Source organism: Euleptes europaea, chromosome 9, assembly GCF_029931775.1.
Source record: "Euleptes europaea isolate rEulEur1 chromosome 9, rEulEur1.hap1, whole genome shotgun sequence".
NCBI classification, from domain to species: Eukaryota; Metazoa; Chordata; class Lepidosauria; order Squamata; family Sphaerodactylidae; genus Euleptes; species Euleptes europaea.
The window spans coordinates 3760947-3774933 of NC_079320.1; the positions used below are offsets into that span (position 1 = coordinate 3760947).

The following is a 13987-nucleotide window of genomic DNA, read 5'->3' on the forward strand; positions in this document are numbered from 1 at the left end:
GAAAGACCTCTACCCAAAACCATGGCTCAGTGGTAGAGCATCTGCTTGGCATGCGGAAGGTCCCAGGGTCAATCCCTGGCATCTCCAGTTAAAGGGACTAGGCAAGTAAGTGATGTGAAAGACCTCAGCCTGAGACCCTGGAGAGCTGCTGCTGGTCTCAGTAGACAATACTGACTTTGATGGACCAACGGTCTGATTTAGTATAAGGCAGCTTCATGTGTTCATGAGGGCTGTGCCTTCCTTTATTTGGTGAGAGGCCATGGTTCAGTGGTAGAGCCTCTGCTTGGCATGCAGAAGGTCCCAGGTTCAACTCCTGGCATCTCCAGTTAAAGGAATCAGGCAAGTAGGCGATGTGAAAGACCTCTGCCTGAGACCCTGGAGAGCCATGGAGAGGGGTTGTGGCTCAGTGGTAGAGCATCTGCTTGGCATGTAGAAGGTCCCAGGTTCAATCCCTGGCAACTCCAGTTAAAGGAATCAGGCAAGTAGGCGATGTGAAAGACCCCTGCCTGAGACCCTGGAAAGCCGCTGCCAGTCTCAGTAGACAATACTGACTTTGATGGACCAAGGGTCTGATTTAGTATAAGGCAGCTTCATGTGTTCACTACACCATTCTGCTGGCCCTCAGCAGTCTTCCATGACACAGCAGGGATTCAAACCTGGGTCTCCCTAGTCCAACACTCTAACTGCTACCCCTTGAGAATGATACTCCGCAGAACTCCACAGTTAAGGCTTGTGATGTAACCAAAGAAAGCCACGTGGAGCTAAGAAAGTATTCACTGTATGAACGGTTGTTATGGGAACTACTGTTTGAAAGCCATAAAGGGGGAAACAAGCCGATCTTGTGGAATCTGGAAAAGGCAAGTTTCTCTCTCTTTACTGCCATGACCACACACACACCAGCTGCAGCTTTAAATAACACCTTGCACAATCTCACTGGGAATAAGATTGCCATCACAGGGGCATTGGACGAAAAGGCAAATGAGTAGGAATCTTCTCTCCACAATGGATGGCTCTTGGTGAGTCATGATTTTCCCATCAGGGTGAGACTCACATTTACACTCAGTCTACAGGCTCCCTTAAAAACAATAGGGATTGTGGCTCAGTGACAGAGCATCTGCTTGGCTTGCAGAAGGTCCCGGGTTCAATCCCTGACATGTCCACTTAGAAGAACCAGGCAGTAGGTGATGTGAAAGACCTCTGCCTGAGACCCTGGAGAACCGCTGCCAGTCCGAGTAGACAATGGTGACTTTGATGGACCAAGGGTCTGATTCAGTAGAAGGCAGCTTCACATGTTCATGCTATCTTGGCAGACCTGCCAACTCTCCTGTATTAAGTGGGAGAGAGTCAACCAATTGGATTGCATCTCTTCATTCTGTTATGAAAACTGAGGTCTGCAAATGGTGAAGCCTGTTGCTGGAAGGCTCTTTGGGTCAGATGGAGGACCCGCTGTTCCTAGAATGGTACCTTTGGATGAAGCTGCCTTATGCTGAATCAGATCAGGGTCACTGATGTCTACTCAGACTGGCAGCCACTCTCTGGAGTCTCAGGTAGATGGCCTTTCACATCACCTATTATCTGGTCCTTTTAATGAGATGTTGGGGATTAAACCTGGGATCTTCTGCATCCAAAGAAGAGGATCTTAGTACATAAGAAAAGCCCTGCTGGATCAGATCAAGGCCCATCAAATCCAGCAGTCTGTTCACATAGTGGCCAACCAGGTGCCTCTAGGAAGCCCACAAACAAGACAACTGCAGCAGCATTGTCCTGCCTGTGTTCCACAGCACCTAAGATAATGGGCATGCTCCTCTGATCCTGGAGATAACATAAGAAAAGCCCTTCTGGATCAGACTAAGGCCCATCAAGTCCAGCAGTTTGTTCACACAGTGGCCAACCAAGTGCCTCTAGGAAGCCCACAAGCAAGATAATTGCAGCAGCATTGTCCTGCCTGTGTTCCAAAGCACCTAAGATAATGGGCATGTTCCTGTGATATTAGAGAGAATAGGAATGCATCATGACTAGTATTCATTTTGACCAGTAGCCATGGATAGCTCTATCCACCATGAACATGTCCACTCCCCTCTTAAAGCCTTCCAAGTTGCCAGCCATCACCACATCCTGGGGCAGGGAGTTCTACAATTTAACTATGCATTGTGTGAAGAAATACTCTCCGGGGTCTCAGGTAGATGGTCTTTCACATCACCTACTGCCTGATCCTTTTAACTGGAGATGCTGAGGATTGAACCTGGGACCTCCTGCATCCAAAGGAGAGGATCTTCCACTGATCCTAAAGTAGAAGCCAGTATCCTGCCCCTGTTCTCCTGCCTTCTGGCAAGCAGCCCCATTCACTGAGGTTTTATAAAGAGCCTAGCTCATAGTGGAAAGGACAGTTTTTCAAATCAGGCTGCAAGATGGCCCTTCAGCAAAGCAAATGAATGAAATGGAGATCTGCCAAACCTGAGCTGTTAGATCTAGGGAGAGCTCCTTGGGAGACTTTGGCTCCTTTGCACATTCAGTAAGAGGAACAAGGTGGAAACCACAGCTCCGAAGGCACTTGAAGCACTCTAGCACCACCATTGAAGGTGGCCAAGAGTGGCACTGCTGAACATCAAGAAGACACAAGTAATGACAACAGAAGAAAGACTCAACTTTAAGGCTGACAATGAGGAAATTGAAATTGTTCAAGACTTTCTATTCCTTGGCTCCATCATCAACCAAAAGGGAGACTGCAGCCAAGAAATCAGAAGGAGATTGAGATTGGGAAGGGTAGCCATGAAGGATCTAGAAAAGATTCTGAAGTGTAAGGATGTGTCACTGGTGACCAAGATCAAGTTAATTCATGCCACTGTATTCCCTGTTACTATGTATGGGTATGAGAGCTGGACAATGAAGAAAGCTGATAGGAAGAAAGTAGATTCCTTTGAAATGTGGTGTTAAAGGAGAGTGTTACAGATACTGTAGACTGCCAAAAAATGAAACAAACAAACAAAAACAAACAAACAAATCAGTGGGTTATAGATCAAATCAAGCCTGAACTGTCTCTAGAAGCTAAGATGACTAAACTGAGACTGAAGGTCCCAGGTTCAATCCCCGGCATCTCCAGTTGAAAAGGTCAGGCAATACGTGAAAGACCTTTGTCTGAGACCTTGGAGAGAGGCTGCCAGTCTGAGTAGACAATACTGACATTGATGAACCAATGGTCTCAAGTAATATAAGGCAACTTGATGTGCTGTCTTCCTATGAACTGGGTAAACTGGTAGGAACTGTGGCTATTCTTACTGTCAGAAAGGTTTGTTCTGCATGCTTGACAGGGGTTCGGCTCTCCATTTTGAAGTGCTGGCTGTTAACTGTAGTTATTTTCCAGAGTTCAGTTCATAGAAACCTAACGGCCAGCACCTGGAGCTTGTTAGGCCAATAAGATAATATTCAAGGACACTTACATTCCAGCTTAATTGGATGGTACCGTGTATCTGTGAGAAGTTGGGAGGGGGGGATGAGATCACTCCTCGGTGGTAAGAAGAGTGCCGGTCAGAACCGGTCAGATCCAACTAGAAGATTCTCCCTGGCTAGAGCCCTGATTGGGAGAGAGGGGTCATCTGACCCAGGGTTAGAAGTCCATAATTGCAACAGGCCTTATGGTGGTCACTTCACCTCCACCTTCCGCTTTACTTCTGCTTGGAACAGCGTTATCCCATCACTCCTGTACCGCAAGCCTTTCGCCCAGCCTGAACAGCTGAGACCAGAACCAGCCTGGAGCAGTGAGTAAGAACGCCTGCTAAATATCAGCTAGTAAGCATTCTGATTAAGCTAGACTCCTTTTTATTTTCTTCCCAGTGTGCCTTAACTGTAACCTGTGTTTTATTCATTTATTTTGAACTTTCTTAATAAAAGGAGCCCCGTGGCGCAGAGTGTTAAGCTGCAGTACTGCAGTCCAAGCTCTGCTCACGACCTGAGTTCGATCCTGACGGAAGTCGGTTTCAGGTAGACGGCTCAAGGTTGACTCAGCCTTCCATCCTTCCGAGGTCGGTGAAATGAGGACCCAGCTTGCTGGGGGTAAAGGGAAGATGACTGGGGAAGGCACTGGCAAACCACCCCGTAAACAAAGTCTGCCTTGGAAACGTCGGGATGTGACGTCACCCCATGGGTCAGGAATGACCCGGTGCTTGCACAGGGGACCTTTACCTTTTCTTAATAAAGCCTTTTCAGTTTTTTAAAAAGGCTGTGGTTTCTTTTGAGTTCTCTGGCCTACGCTCGGTCCTGGTATCACAACCTCTGAGGTCCCTGGAGAGGGCTCAGACTTGACACTGACCCTTTCCCAGTTACCCCAAATATACTAACTGTGCCCCTTTCCTGCATTTGTCCATCACATCTAGGAAGAACTTCTTGACAGTTAGAGCTGTTCCTCAGTGAAACAGGCTTCCTCGGGAGGTGGTGGGCTCTCCTTCTTTAGAGGTTTTTAAGATGGCCAACTGACACCAAGGCTGACTTGTGAACTTAGGCAGATCATGAGGGCAGAAAGGGATAAGCCAGCGCTCAGCTTCCATGGTCCTTTCTTACTTGCCCAAGGTAATGCTGATCACCTCTTTGGGGTCAAGAAGGAATTTTCCTCCAGGCCAGATTGGCCAGGGATCCTGGAGGTTTTTTGCCTTCCCCGTGGCTCAGAGCAGGGGTCACTGGGGGAGTGGTGTGGGGAAGGTAGTTGTGAGTTTCCTGTGTTGTGCAGGGGGTTGGACTAGATGACCCTTGAGGTCCCTTCAAGCTCTATGTTTCTATGCATTGGAAGACCAGAGCATCCCCACAGGGTTAGCATTTCTCAGGGTGAGCATCTGAATTTGAAAAGCATTGTGGGCGGAGGAGAGGGAAAAAAAAGATTGGCACGGGTTTTCTAGATTAAAACAAGTTTTGTTTATTGTAAAAATAAACACAGCTTTGCCATAATCACGCTCAGTTCTGTTCTTACAAAGAGCAATATTTACATAAAAAACTCCTCAAAAACCCCAATCACAATTATATACAAATTGTTCATTAAGCAAACTCTAAAGCAAAAATGTTGTATAACAAAGCAAGTCACTGTGCTGATTTTATACACTTCCAAAAAAAAGTCTTCCTTTTCCTGCCGTTTCAACATGAGAATCCCCCCCCCCCCCAAGAAGGTCCCTTAAAGTGCCGTGAGAAAGACAGCGGATACCGTTCTTCAAAAAGTGTAGCCTTTTCCAAGTTGTCTCAGTATTGTATCAAATGTAGACAGTTCTATATTTCTTTGTAAAGAAAGAAACAACTGTAAAAGCTGTTTTGGAAAAGCAAAGAGCGTCTCTGTGATCTGCGGAGCTCAGTTGGTGGGATCTGTCCGCCTCCCTTGGTGCTGAAATGTAGCCTGAAAGGCCTTGGAGCTGACCGCAATTCGGGTGCTGAAATCCAGGGAAACTGCAACACATCAGACTTTGGTCTAGTCCTTATCCTCAGTGGTACACGGTATGTGAACCTGCAATTACAGTGCTGCAGTATCCCACCGGATCCATCCCTTTCTTCCGTTCCTCCCGCTACGACCATCCTCCCCGATCCTCCTCAGCCAAACGAACCAGCTGCCCAAACCCGCCGTCCTTTCCCTCAAAAAGAACCATCTGGGGCGGCTTCTCTACCCTGAGTTAGCCCGATAAAGTGCCGAAAAGCCCTTTCCTCCTGACAACAAATCCGTCTCTGCATTCCTAACAGGAGCCTTAGAGGGTCCCAAATGACAGGCCCAGGGCGTAGAACCCGAGGCCTTTCAGCTTCTCCTCCGTCCGGGCTTTCTGCTTCAGGTGCACCTTGCTGTGCCTTTTCTTCTCGTCGCTGCGGGCGAACCGCCGGCCGCAGTCGTCGCAGGAGAAGGGCTTCTCCCCCGTGTGGGTCCTGATGTGGGTGGTCAGGTGGTCGCTGCGGCTGAAGTTCCTCAGGCAGATGCGGCACTGGAAGGGTTTGTGGCCCGTGTGGATGCGAAGGTGTCGGTTCAGCTCGTCGGACCTGGCAAAGCTCCGGATGCAGCTCTCCACCGGGCAGGCGAAGGCCTTCTCGTGGGGCCTGGAGCAGTAGCATTTGGAGGAACACTTCCCTCGGCGGGGTTTCTTCTTTGGCTCAGCTCGGACGCTGGGATTGCCGGGCCCTAAAGCGCCGGCCGAGGGAACAGCGGAAAGGGCCAGGTTAAAGTCCGCCATGGAGACCAGTGACGGGGAATCATTGGCGTGCAGCCTCTGCTCGTTGGGGTGCATCAAGTTTGGCATGACCTCCGGCCGAGATAAGGAAGACTCGAATTCTTGGAGGAGCTGAGGTGGAAGGTTGGGGATCTTGGTCTCTACAAAGTCACTGGGGAGTTGGCCATGGCTGGGGAAGCTTTCTGGGGGACAGCCAAAATCCAGGCCATGCCCAAAGGACCCAGCCTGTTGGGAGAGGCTGCCCAGTTCTGCCTGGCAGCTGATGGACAGGGGGTTTTCTGTTTTGGAGCCCAGCTGGATCGCTTGGCCTGTTTCTAGGGGAGGAAAGGTCTCCCGAGAAGGGTACTCTGTGGGCAAATAATTCTGGTGGAGAGGATCCCAGTGGGAGCAGGGGGCCTTGAACTTTTCCAGGGAGGGGGAGAGGGAAGACAGCTTGATGCCCTGTTTACTGTCCAACAGTTTATTGTTAAACAGGCATTGGGACGAATCGCCCACATGAGGGGACGTTTGGACCGGCTGGATGCTCTCTGAGCCGGAGAAGTCAGGGTAGCCTTGACCCGCTAAGGACGGCTGTACGGAGATATTCAGCTCAGGCTGGCAGGTGGAATAGAGGTCCAGGTGATTCTGGATCGCCTTGGGGATGCCGTAGCCGGCCTCCAGCTGTTGCCTCTGGTGGCCTTCGGAGAACGGGGAAAGGCCGAGGATCCCTGACATCAGGTTGAAGAGGGACTCTTGATCCTGGCACTGTTCCGTCTTGATGAAGAAACTGCCCGTGTAACTGAGAGGCGGGGAGGGCTGCCCGGCAAAGAAGTAGTAGTCAGCAATGTCAGGGTTCATCGTTGCTCCCATGAAGTCCCCTAGGAAATTGAAAGAAAAGGTTTGAACAGTGAGAAACACCACAGGGAAAAAACAACTTGAGACGCTGGAACTGGAACCAGCAAAATATCGCTAGAAGACCATACAACATTCAACTTGTGTTTCCCCCCCCCTTAATCTAGGTGTGTTTCCCACCCTAAACTGAGAGCCTATGGTGGGTTGTGTTATAAACGCACATATACATCATTGTTGAATTTTATCCTTGCATCAAGTCTGCGGCTATGCTCCAGGCTTCGTATGAGCCAGGGCATAGCCTAAAAAGACAGAGAACAAAAGGAAAAGAGTGTTTCGGAGCATGTGCAGAGAGAACCTTGCTCTTACCACTAAGTGGCCTCAATGAGTCCTCCCAAAACGTGAGAGAAAAAGCTTCCAAGTCAAAGGTTATGGGCTCCATGCAGCCTTGGGGGGGCCTGCACCTCTTTTTATGCAATTAATTCCTGGTAAGACTGAAAGAGCTCAGGCTAGCTCAATCTCTTCAGAGCTCAGAAGCTAAGCAGGGTTGGCCCAGGTTAGTATTTAGATGGACAACCTCCAAGGAGGTCCAGGCAGGCAATGGCAAACCACCTCTGAACATCTCTTGCCTTGAAAACCCTATGAAGTCACCATAAGAAGAAAAGTTAGTTTTTATATGCCAACTCTCTCTACCTTTTAAGGAGAATCAAACCGGCTTACAATCTCCTTCCCTTCCTCTCCCCACAATAGACATTTTGTGAGGTAGGTTGGGCTGAGAGAGTTTGGAGAGAACTGTGACTAGCCCAAGGTCACCCAGCTGGCTCCACGGGTAGGAGTGGGGAAACCAACCCGGTTCACCAGATTAGCCTCTGCTGCTCATGTGGAGAAGTGGGGAATTGAACCCAGTCCACCACTCTTAACCACTACACCACAATGGCTCCCAAGTCAGCTGAAACTTGACACACTTTCCACCAAGACTGAAAGAAAGGGAGATCCAGGGCTAAGCAAGTTTTTGAATCAGTGTCTCCTTGACCTAAGCGTGACTCCCGACTGCGTGAATCCCACGTCAGGAGGCATGAACTTCCAAGAGTTTGACACTTGGAGCAGTGGGCTCCCAAGCTCAGCCTGGAAACGGCCCTCCTGGGAAAACCATTCTCTTGCCGTGCCCCTTGCCTCAGCTGTGAAATGGACTGCAGGCTGTCCTGTTCCGTCCCCCAGAAAACAAAAGGATGAAGCAAAGAAGGGGCTTTGCCTTGCCCTGATTACAGTCGCCCCCCCCCAATCTCCATTTCAGCCAAAGGAAGTGCCAGTTCCACCTTTTCCTGTCATTGAACGAGCAGCCGGGGTCGCCAGGGATCAGAGCTTCTTGGGAAGTTCTGGAGAACTCTGGTCGAGACCGCTTTGGCTAGATCTAGGCGAGCTGGGTGCCAGGGCTGGACTACATGACCTTTGGGGAACCCTTCTGGAGTGGGTTTGAATCCTTCTTGGTGTTTGGTTCCCTGACTGTCTACTGCACCAGATCCTGGGGCTCAGGTCCTTTGGGATCCCCTTCTTTTAAATTGCCACCATATTATTAGAACAGATCTAGTCATTCTGGGAAATTGTGACATTTCGGGTAGGGAAGGCAACCTAGAATTCACCTCCCAGTGCACTGCCAAACGCCAGTCATTAGAAAGGGGGCACTGTGCCCAGCAGATTACATAATAGAGAGCTAGATTTCTGGGGGGGGGGGGGAGGCATGGTGCTGCCAGAGAGCTGCTTTCCTTACCTGGAAGAAAATCAGAGGCGGCCTCCCTCGGCGGCTCTGTCAAAACTTGGCGCTCCTGCCCACTGCCCGAGATCTGGGCATCTCCCGCTTTGAGCGGGGGCAACGAGTCCTGGCGAGAGAAATCCATGAGGTTCAACATGTCCAGACGGAGGAGGCGATGGGGAGAGAGGGGAGGGGAGGCCGGACGCCAGAGGAAGACCCCCCCCGATGGGCCAGAGAGGGTCGTCCCCCTCCCCAAAGCAGAGCCAGGAGGGACGGGCGCGGGATTCCTCCGGGAGGCGGCGGCTGCCGGCTGAGCAGGCCACGGGGGGCCAGGGGCAGGGTCTGCCGGGCTAGCAGCTGCTTCTCCTCCCGCTTGTGTTTGTAAGCGAAGAGCCCGACGCGGCCGCCCCGCTTTTTATACCTGCCCGGCGCCTTCCGCTGCATCCCGGCGCTTCCATTTCTGGAGTTCCCAAGCGAGGCTGCGGGTGACGTAAATGCCCATATATGGACTCAGGATGCGGGCCAGGGAGCCCCAATAAGGAAATCTCTCCTCGTGACGTTTTCGCATCCTTCTCCCCCCTCCCCTTTTTTTGTTTTTGGGTTTGGGGCACCTCCCCTCCCCCTACAACTCGGTGTTAAGGAGGTGCACAGAAGAGGGGTGTGCAGACCCCAAAAGGGGGAGGCCAAGCGCCAGGAGATGGACGGACTCAATAAAGGAAGCCACAGCCTTCAGTTTGCAAGATCTGAGCAAGGCTGTCAGAGATAGGACATTTTGGAGGACTTTCATTCATAGGGTCGCCATGAGTCGGAAGCGACTTGACGGCGCTTAACACACACAAGCGCCAGGAAGTTGGCAACGGGTTGGGGGGAGGCCCCGCAGCCGCCCCGCCCGGAGGGCTTGCTTGGGGAGGGGGCGGCCGACCCTCTCTCCCCCTTGCGGGATTAAATCCGCAGTGTTTTAGCGCGGGGCCAGAGGGAAAAGGGCTTCCCTGCCGCCCTCCCCGGCTGAGGATGCCCCCCCCCCCCGGGGGGGGGAGATTTCTGGGTCATTGGAACAGGGAAGGAGAGGAGCAGCGTCTGGACCAGGCAGCTGTGCAGAGACAAGTGACTCATTGAGCCTGGAGAAGGAAAACAGATTTCCCCCCCCTCCCCATTTGCTTGTCTGCTTGGTTAGGGTTGCCAGGTCCCTCTTCGCCACCGGCGGGAGGTTTTTGGGGCAGAGCTTGAGGAAGGCAGGGTTTGGGGAGGGACTTCAACGCCATAGAGTCCAATGGCCAAACCAGCCATTTTCTCCATGGGAACTGATCTCTATCGACTGGAGATCAGTTGTAATAGCAGGAGATCTCCAGCTAGTACCTGGAGGTTGGCGACCCTAATTTTTATACACGCCAGATTTTATACACTCCTAATTTTTATACAATCCAAAAAGCCCTAATTTTTATACACGCCTGTTTGAAGAACAAACACACACGTGGACACATATGAAGCTGCCTTATTAGAGTCGCCAGCTCCGGGTTGGGAAATACCTGGGTATGTTGGGGGTGGAGCCTGAGGAGGGTGGGGTTTGGAGTGGGGAGGGACTTCAGTGCCATAGAGTCCAATTGCCAAAGCAGCCATTTTCTCCAGAGGAACTCATCTCTGTTGCCTGGAGATCAGTGGTAATAACAGGAGATCTCCAGCCACCACCTGAGCCATGGATCCTCCCTAAATCCTGATTCAGATCATTGGTCCATCAAGGTCAGTATTGTCTACTTAGTCTGGCAAAGTCTACTAAGTCAGGCAGAGGTCTTTCCCATCACCTAGAGCTTTTTAACTGGCGATGCCGGGGATTGAACCTGGGACCTTCTGCATGCCAAGCAGATGCTCTTCCACTGAGCCACAGCCCTTCCATGTAGTATGTTTGTTTTTCACAATGCTCTAGGTTTGGCATTAGGAAATGAATCAGTCTTGGCACATTTTAGAATGATATCACTCAAACTGAACCTTGCTTATTAATCCTTTAAAAATAATTTTAAAATGTCTATGCTGGTTTTTTTTGCCTCAAGGAGTGTGGCTACCAACCTCCCGAAATGGCCCCCACAGCAATGATTTTGTGGTGGTGTCCACTCCCCATTCTCAAAATTCCAGAAGTTGCCATAGGCAGCACAAGATTGGGAGTCTTCCATGTGCAGGCCCAAAACACACAGATACATGCTGGGCCATTTCTCCCATAGTAGCCAAGCATCTTATAACATTTGATACACCAATACTTGCACGTGGTGTGGACACACAACCAACATGCATAGATAATGCCTGTTGAATAAACTTGGAAACACATAGGTGCACAAAGCATGCATGCACACATAGTGATTACGTTGTACATTTGGGAACATGCATGAGAAATGGAAGCCTGGCTCTGGACATCAGTGCGTCACATACTCTGATACTGATGCATGCACACTAATAATCTGTTTAATAATGTGCATAAAATGTGTATAAAATTGGCTTGTACGCGTTTATTTCTTTAAGCTGCCTTGGGCCCTTCAGGGGAAAGGCAGGGGAAAGATATTTTAAATATTTACAATTAATTTATTTTATAATTCCAACAGACATGCCATCAAAAGTTACATTAAGCACTGCTAATAGCAACAACAGCTACCGCCCGGAATATAAATTCATTACAGACAACTCTCTCGTAGGCATTATGAGGGGGGGGAGTGGAGAAGGCCTGAAAATGTTGGCAAAGCATTCTCTGAAATAAGGCTGCCTTAGAGCTCTTAGTAAAATCCTGTAGGGACGGTCCTATGGTTCATTGTTAGAGATTCTGCTTGGCATGCAGAAGGCCCCAGGTTCAATCCCCGGCTCCAGATAAAAGGATCAGGTCGTAGGTGATGTGAAAGACCTCCTCCAGAGACTCTGGAAAGCTGCTGCCAGTCTGAGTAGACAATACAGACCTAGATGGACCGATAGTCTGATTCAGTGTAAGGCAGCTTCATGCGTTCATGTGCCCTCATGGCCTCCTCAGAGGAATAAGTCCAGGAGGTTGGGCCCCAATCCAAAAAGCTCAAAGCCTGGGCACAGGTACAGATACATGCACAGGTACAGGATGGGAGGTAGTTGGCTTGACAACAGTACATGTGAAAGAGATCTGGGAGTCTTAGTGGACCACAAACTGAACATGAGTCAACAGTGTGATATGGTGGCTAAGAAGGCCAATGCAATTCTGGGCTGCATCAACAGGAGTATTGTGTCTAGATCAAGGGAAGTAAATACTACCACTGTATTCTGCATTGGTCAGACCTCACTTGGAATACTGTGTCCAGTTTTGGGCTCCACAATTTAAGAAGGATGTTGACAAGCTGGAGCGTGTCCGGAGGAGGGCGACCAGAATGGTCAGAGGTCTGGAATCCATGCCCTATGAAGACAGACTTAGGGAGTTGGGTTTGTTTAGTTTGGAGAAGAGAAGGTTAAGGGGAGACATGATAGCCATGTTTAAATATTTGAAAGGATGTCATGTTGATGAGGGAACTAGCTTGTTCTCTGTTGCTCCGGAGACTAGGACACGGAGTAATGGATTTAAACTGAGAAAAGCAATTCCACCTAAACATTAGGAAGAACTTCCTGACGGTGAGGGCTGTTTGATGGTGGAATGCACTGCCTCGAAGGATGGTTGAGTCCCCTTCTTTGGAGGTCTTTAAGCAGAGGCTGGATGGCCATCTGTTGGGAGTGCTTTGATTGTGGGATCCTGCATGACGGGGGGAGTGTTGGGGTCACTGGGGATGTGGGGGGAGGTAGTTGTGAATTTCCTACATTGTGCAGGTGGTTAGACTAGATGAACCTGGTGATACCTTCCAACTCTATGATTCTATGATGAAGAATGGATGCTCCTAGTGGGTAGCCCTGTGAGCAGGAGTTAAGGATGCTGCGTGAAAACACTTGTGCATGTGATGTATTTGCAGAACATGTTTATGATTATGTGACACATGAATAAGCTCTTCTACGTCTATGCAAAGAGCCACATATGACATGGCGGGTGTATGTACTGCACACACATTTATGAAACAGGAGAGCAGCCATGGCTCAGTGGTAGAGTGTGTGCTTGACATGCAGAACATCCCAGGCTCAATCCCTGGCATCTCCATTAAAAGGACTGGGTAACAGATGATGTGGATGACCTCCATCTGAGACCCCGGAGAGCTGCTGCCAGTCTGAGTAGACAAGCCTGACTTTGATGGACTGATAGTCTGATTTAGAATAAGGCAGCTCTATGTGTTCAAATGCACTGATACGAAGGCAAGGCATCAAATTGTTCCTACATTATGTGGAGGCATGAGGGAGCATTTTAGATGACTAATCATTATTGCGGCTATGTATTATGTTGTTGCAAATGAATTTATATCTGTATGTCGGCAAGTAAACATATACAAATAAAACGGATATGCATGGGTGCGAGCTGTGTTCTAGCCCATAATATAGAGATATGCTTGAACATAGTGCACCCTCAAGTGCATCCATTTTTTACCAGAGTGGTGCAGTGGTGAAGAGCAGTGGACTCTAATCTGGAGAACCGTGTTCGATTCCCCACTCCTCCACATGAGTGGCAGACTCTAATCTGGAGAACCAGGTTTGATTCCCCACTCCTCCACATGACTGGCAGACTCTAAACTGGTGAACTGGGTTGGTTTCCCCACTCCTACACATGAAGCCAGATGGTTGACCTTGGGCTATTCAGATTTCTCTCTGAACTCTCTCAGCCCCACCTACCTCACAGGGTGTCTGTTGCGGGGAGGGGAAGGGAAGGTGATTGTAAGCCGGTGTGACTCTCTTTAAAAGGTAGAGAAAGTCGGCATATAAAAATCTTCTTCCTCTTCCTCCTCCTCCTCCTCCAGAGGGGAAAGCACGTTACTCTCATCCTGTCCTTGCACTTAACAGCCATGGATGGCCTGTGCATCTAGGCTTGCCAATCTCCAGGTGGCACCTGGAGTTCTCCTGTAGTTACAACTGATCTCCAGTCTGCAGAGGTCAATTCCCCTGGAGAAAATGGCCACCGTGGAGCATGGACTCTGTGGCATTATACCCCATTGAAGTCCCTCCTCTCCCCAAACCCCACCCTCCACAGGCTTCACCCCCCACCAAATCTCCAGGAATTTAAGGGCATGCTTCCTGTCCTACCTGTATACAGCTGCAGTTGCCAAGGGAATTGACTCCAACCTTTTGGGGGAGGGACTGAGGGGGCAAGAAGCTC

The 13987-nt window shown here is 49.8% G+C and overlaps 1 protein-coding gene and 1 non-coding gene across 2 annotated transcripts; one reads left to right on the plus strand and one right to left on the minus strand.

The window, feature by feature from the left end:
- Positions 1 to 392: 392 nt before the first annotated feature.
- Positions 393 to 464, plus strand: TRNAA-GGC (transfer RNA alanine (anticodon GGC)). Its single transcript has one exon. It is a non-coding gene; the product is annotated as a tRNA-Ala (tRNA).
- A 5250-nt stretch (positions 465 to 5714) lies between these two features.
- On the minus strand, positions 5715 to 8836 carry EGR4 (early growth response 4). Its single transcript, XM_056855624.1, has 2 exons — positions 8782 to 8836; positions 5715 to 7042 (listed from the first exon to the last, which is right to left on the minus strand). The coding sequence occupies exon 2, from the start codon at positions 7032 to 7034 to the stop codon at positions 5715 to 5717; it is 1320 nt and encodes a 439-aa protein (XP_056711602.1). The 5' UTR covers positions 7035 to 7042; positions 8782 to 8836.
- Between the last annotated feature and the right edge of the window lie 5151 nt (positions 8837 to 13987).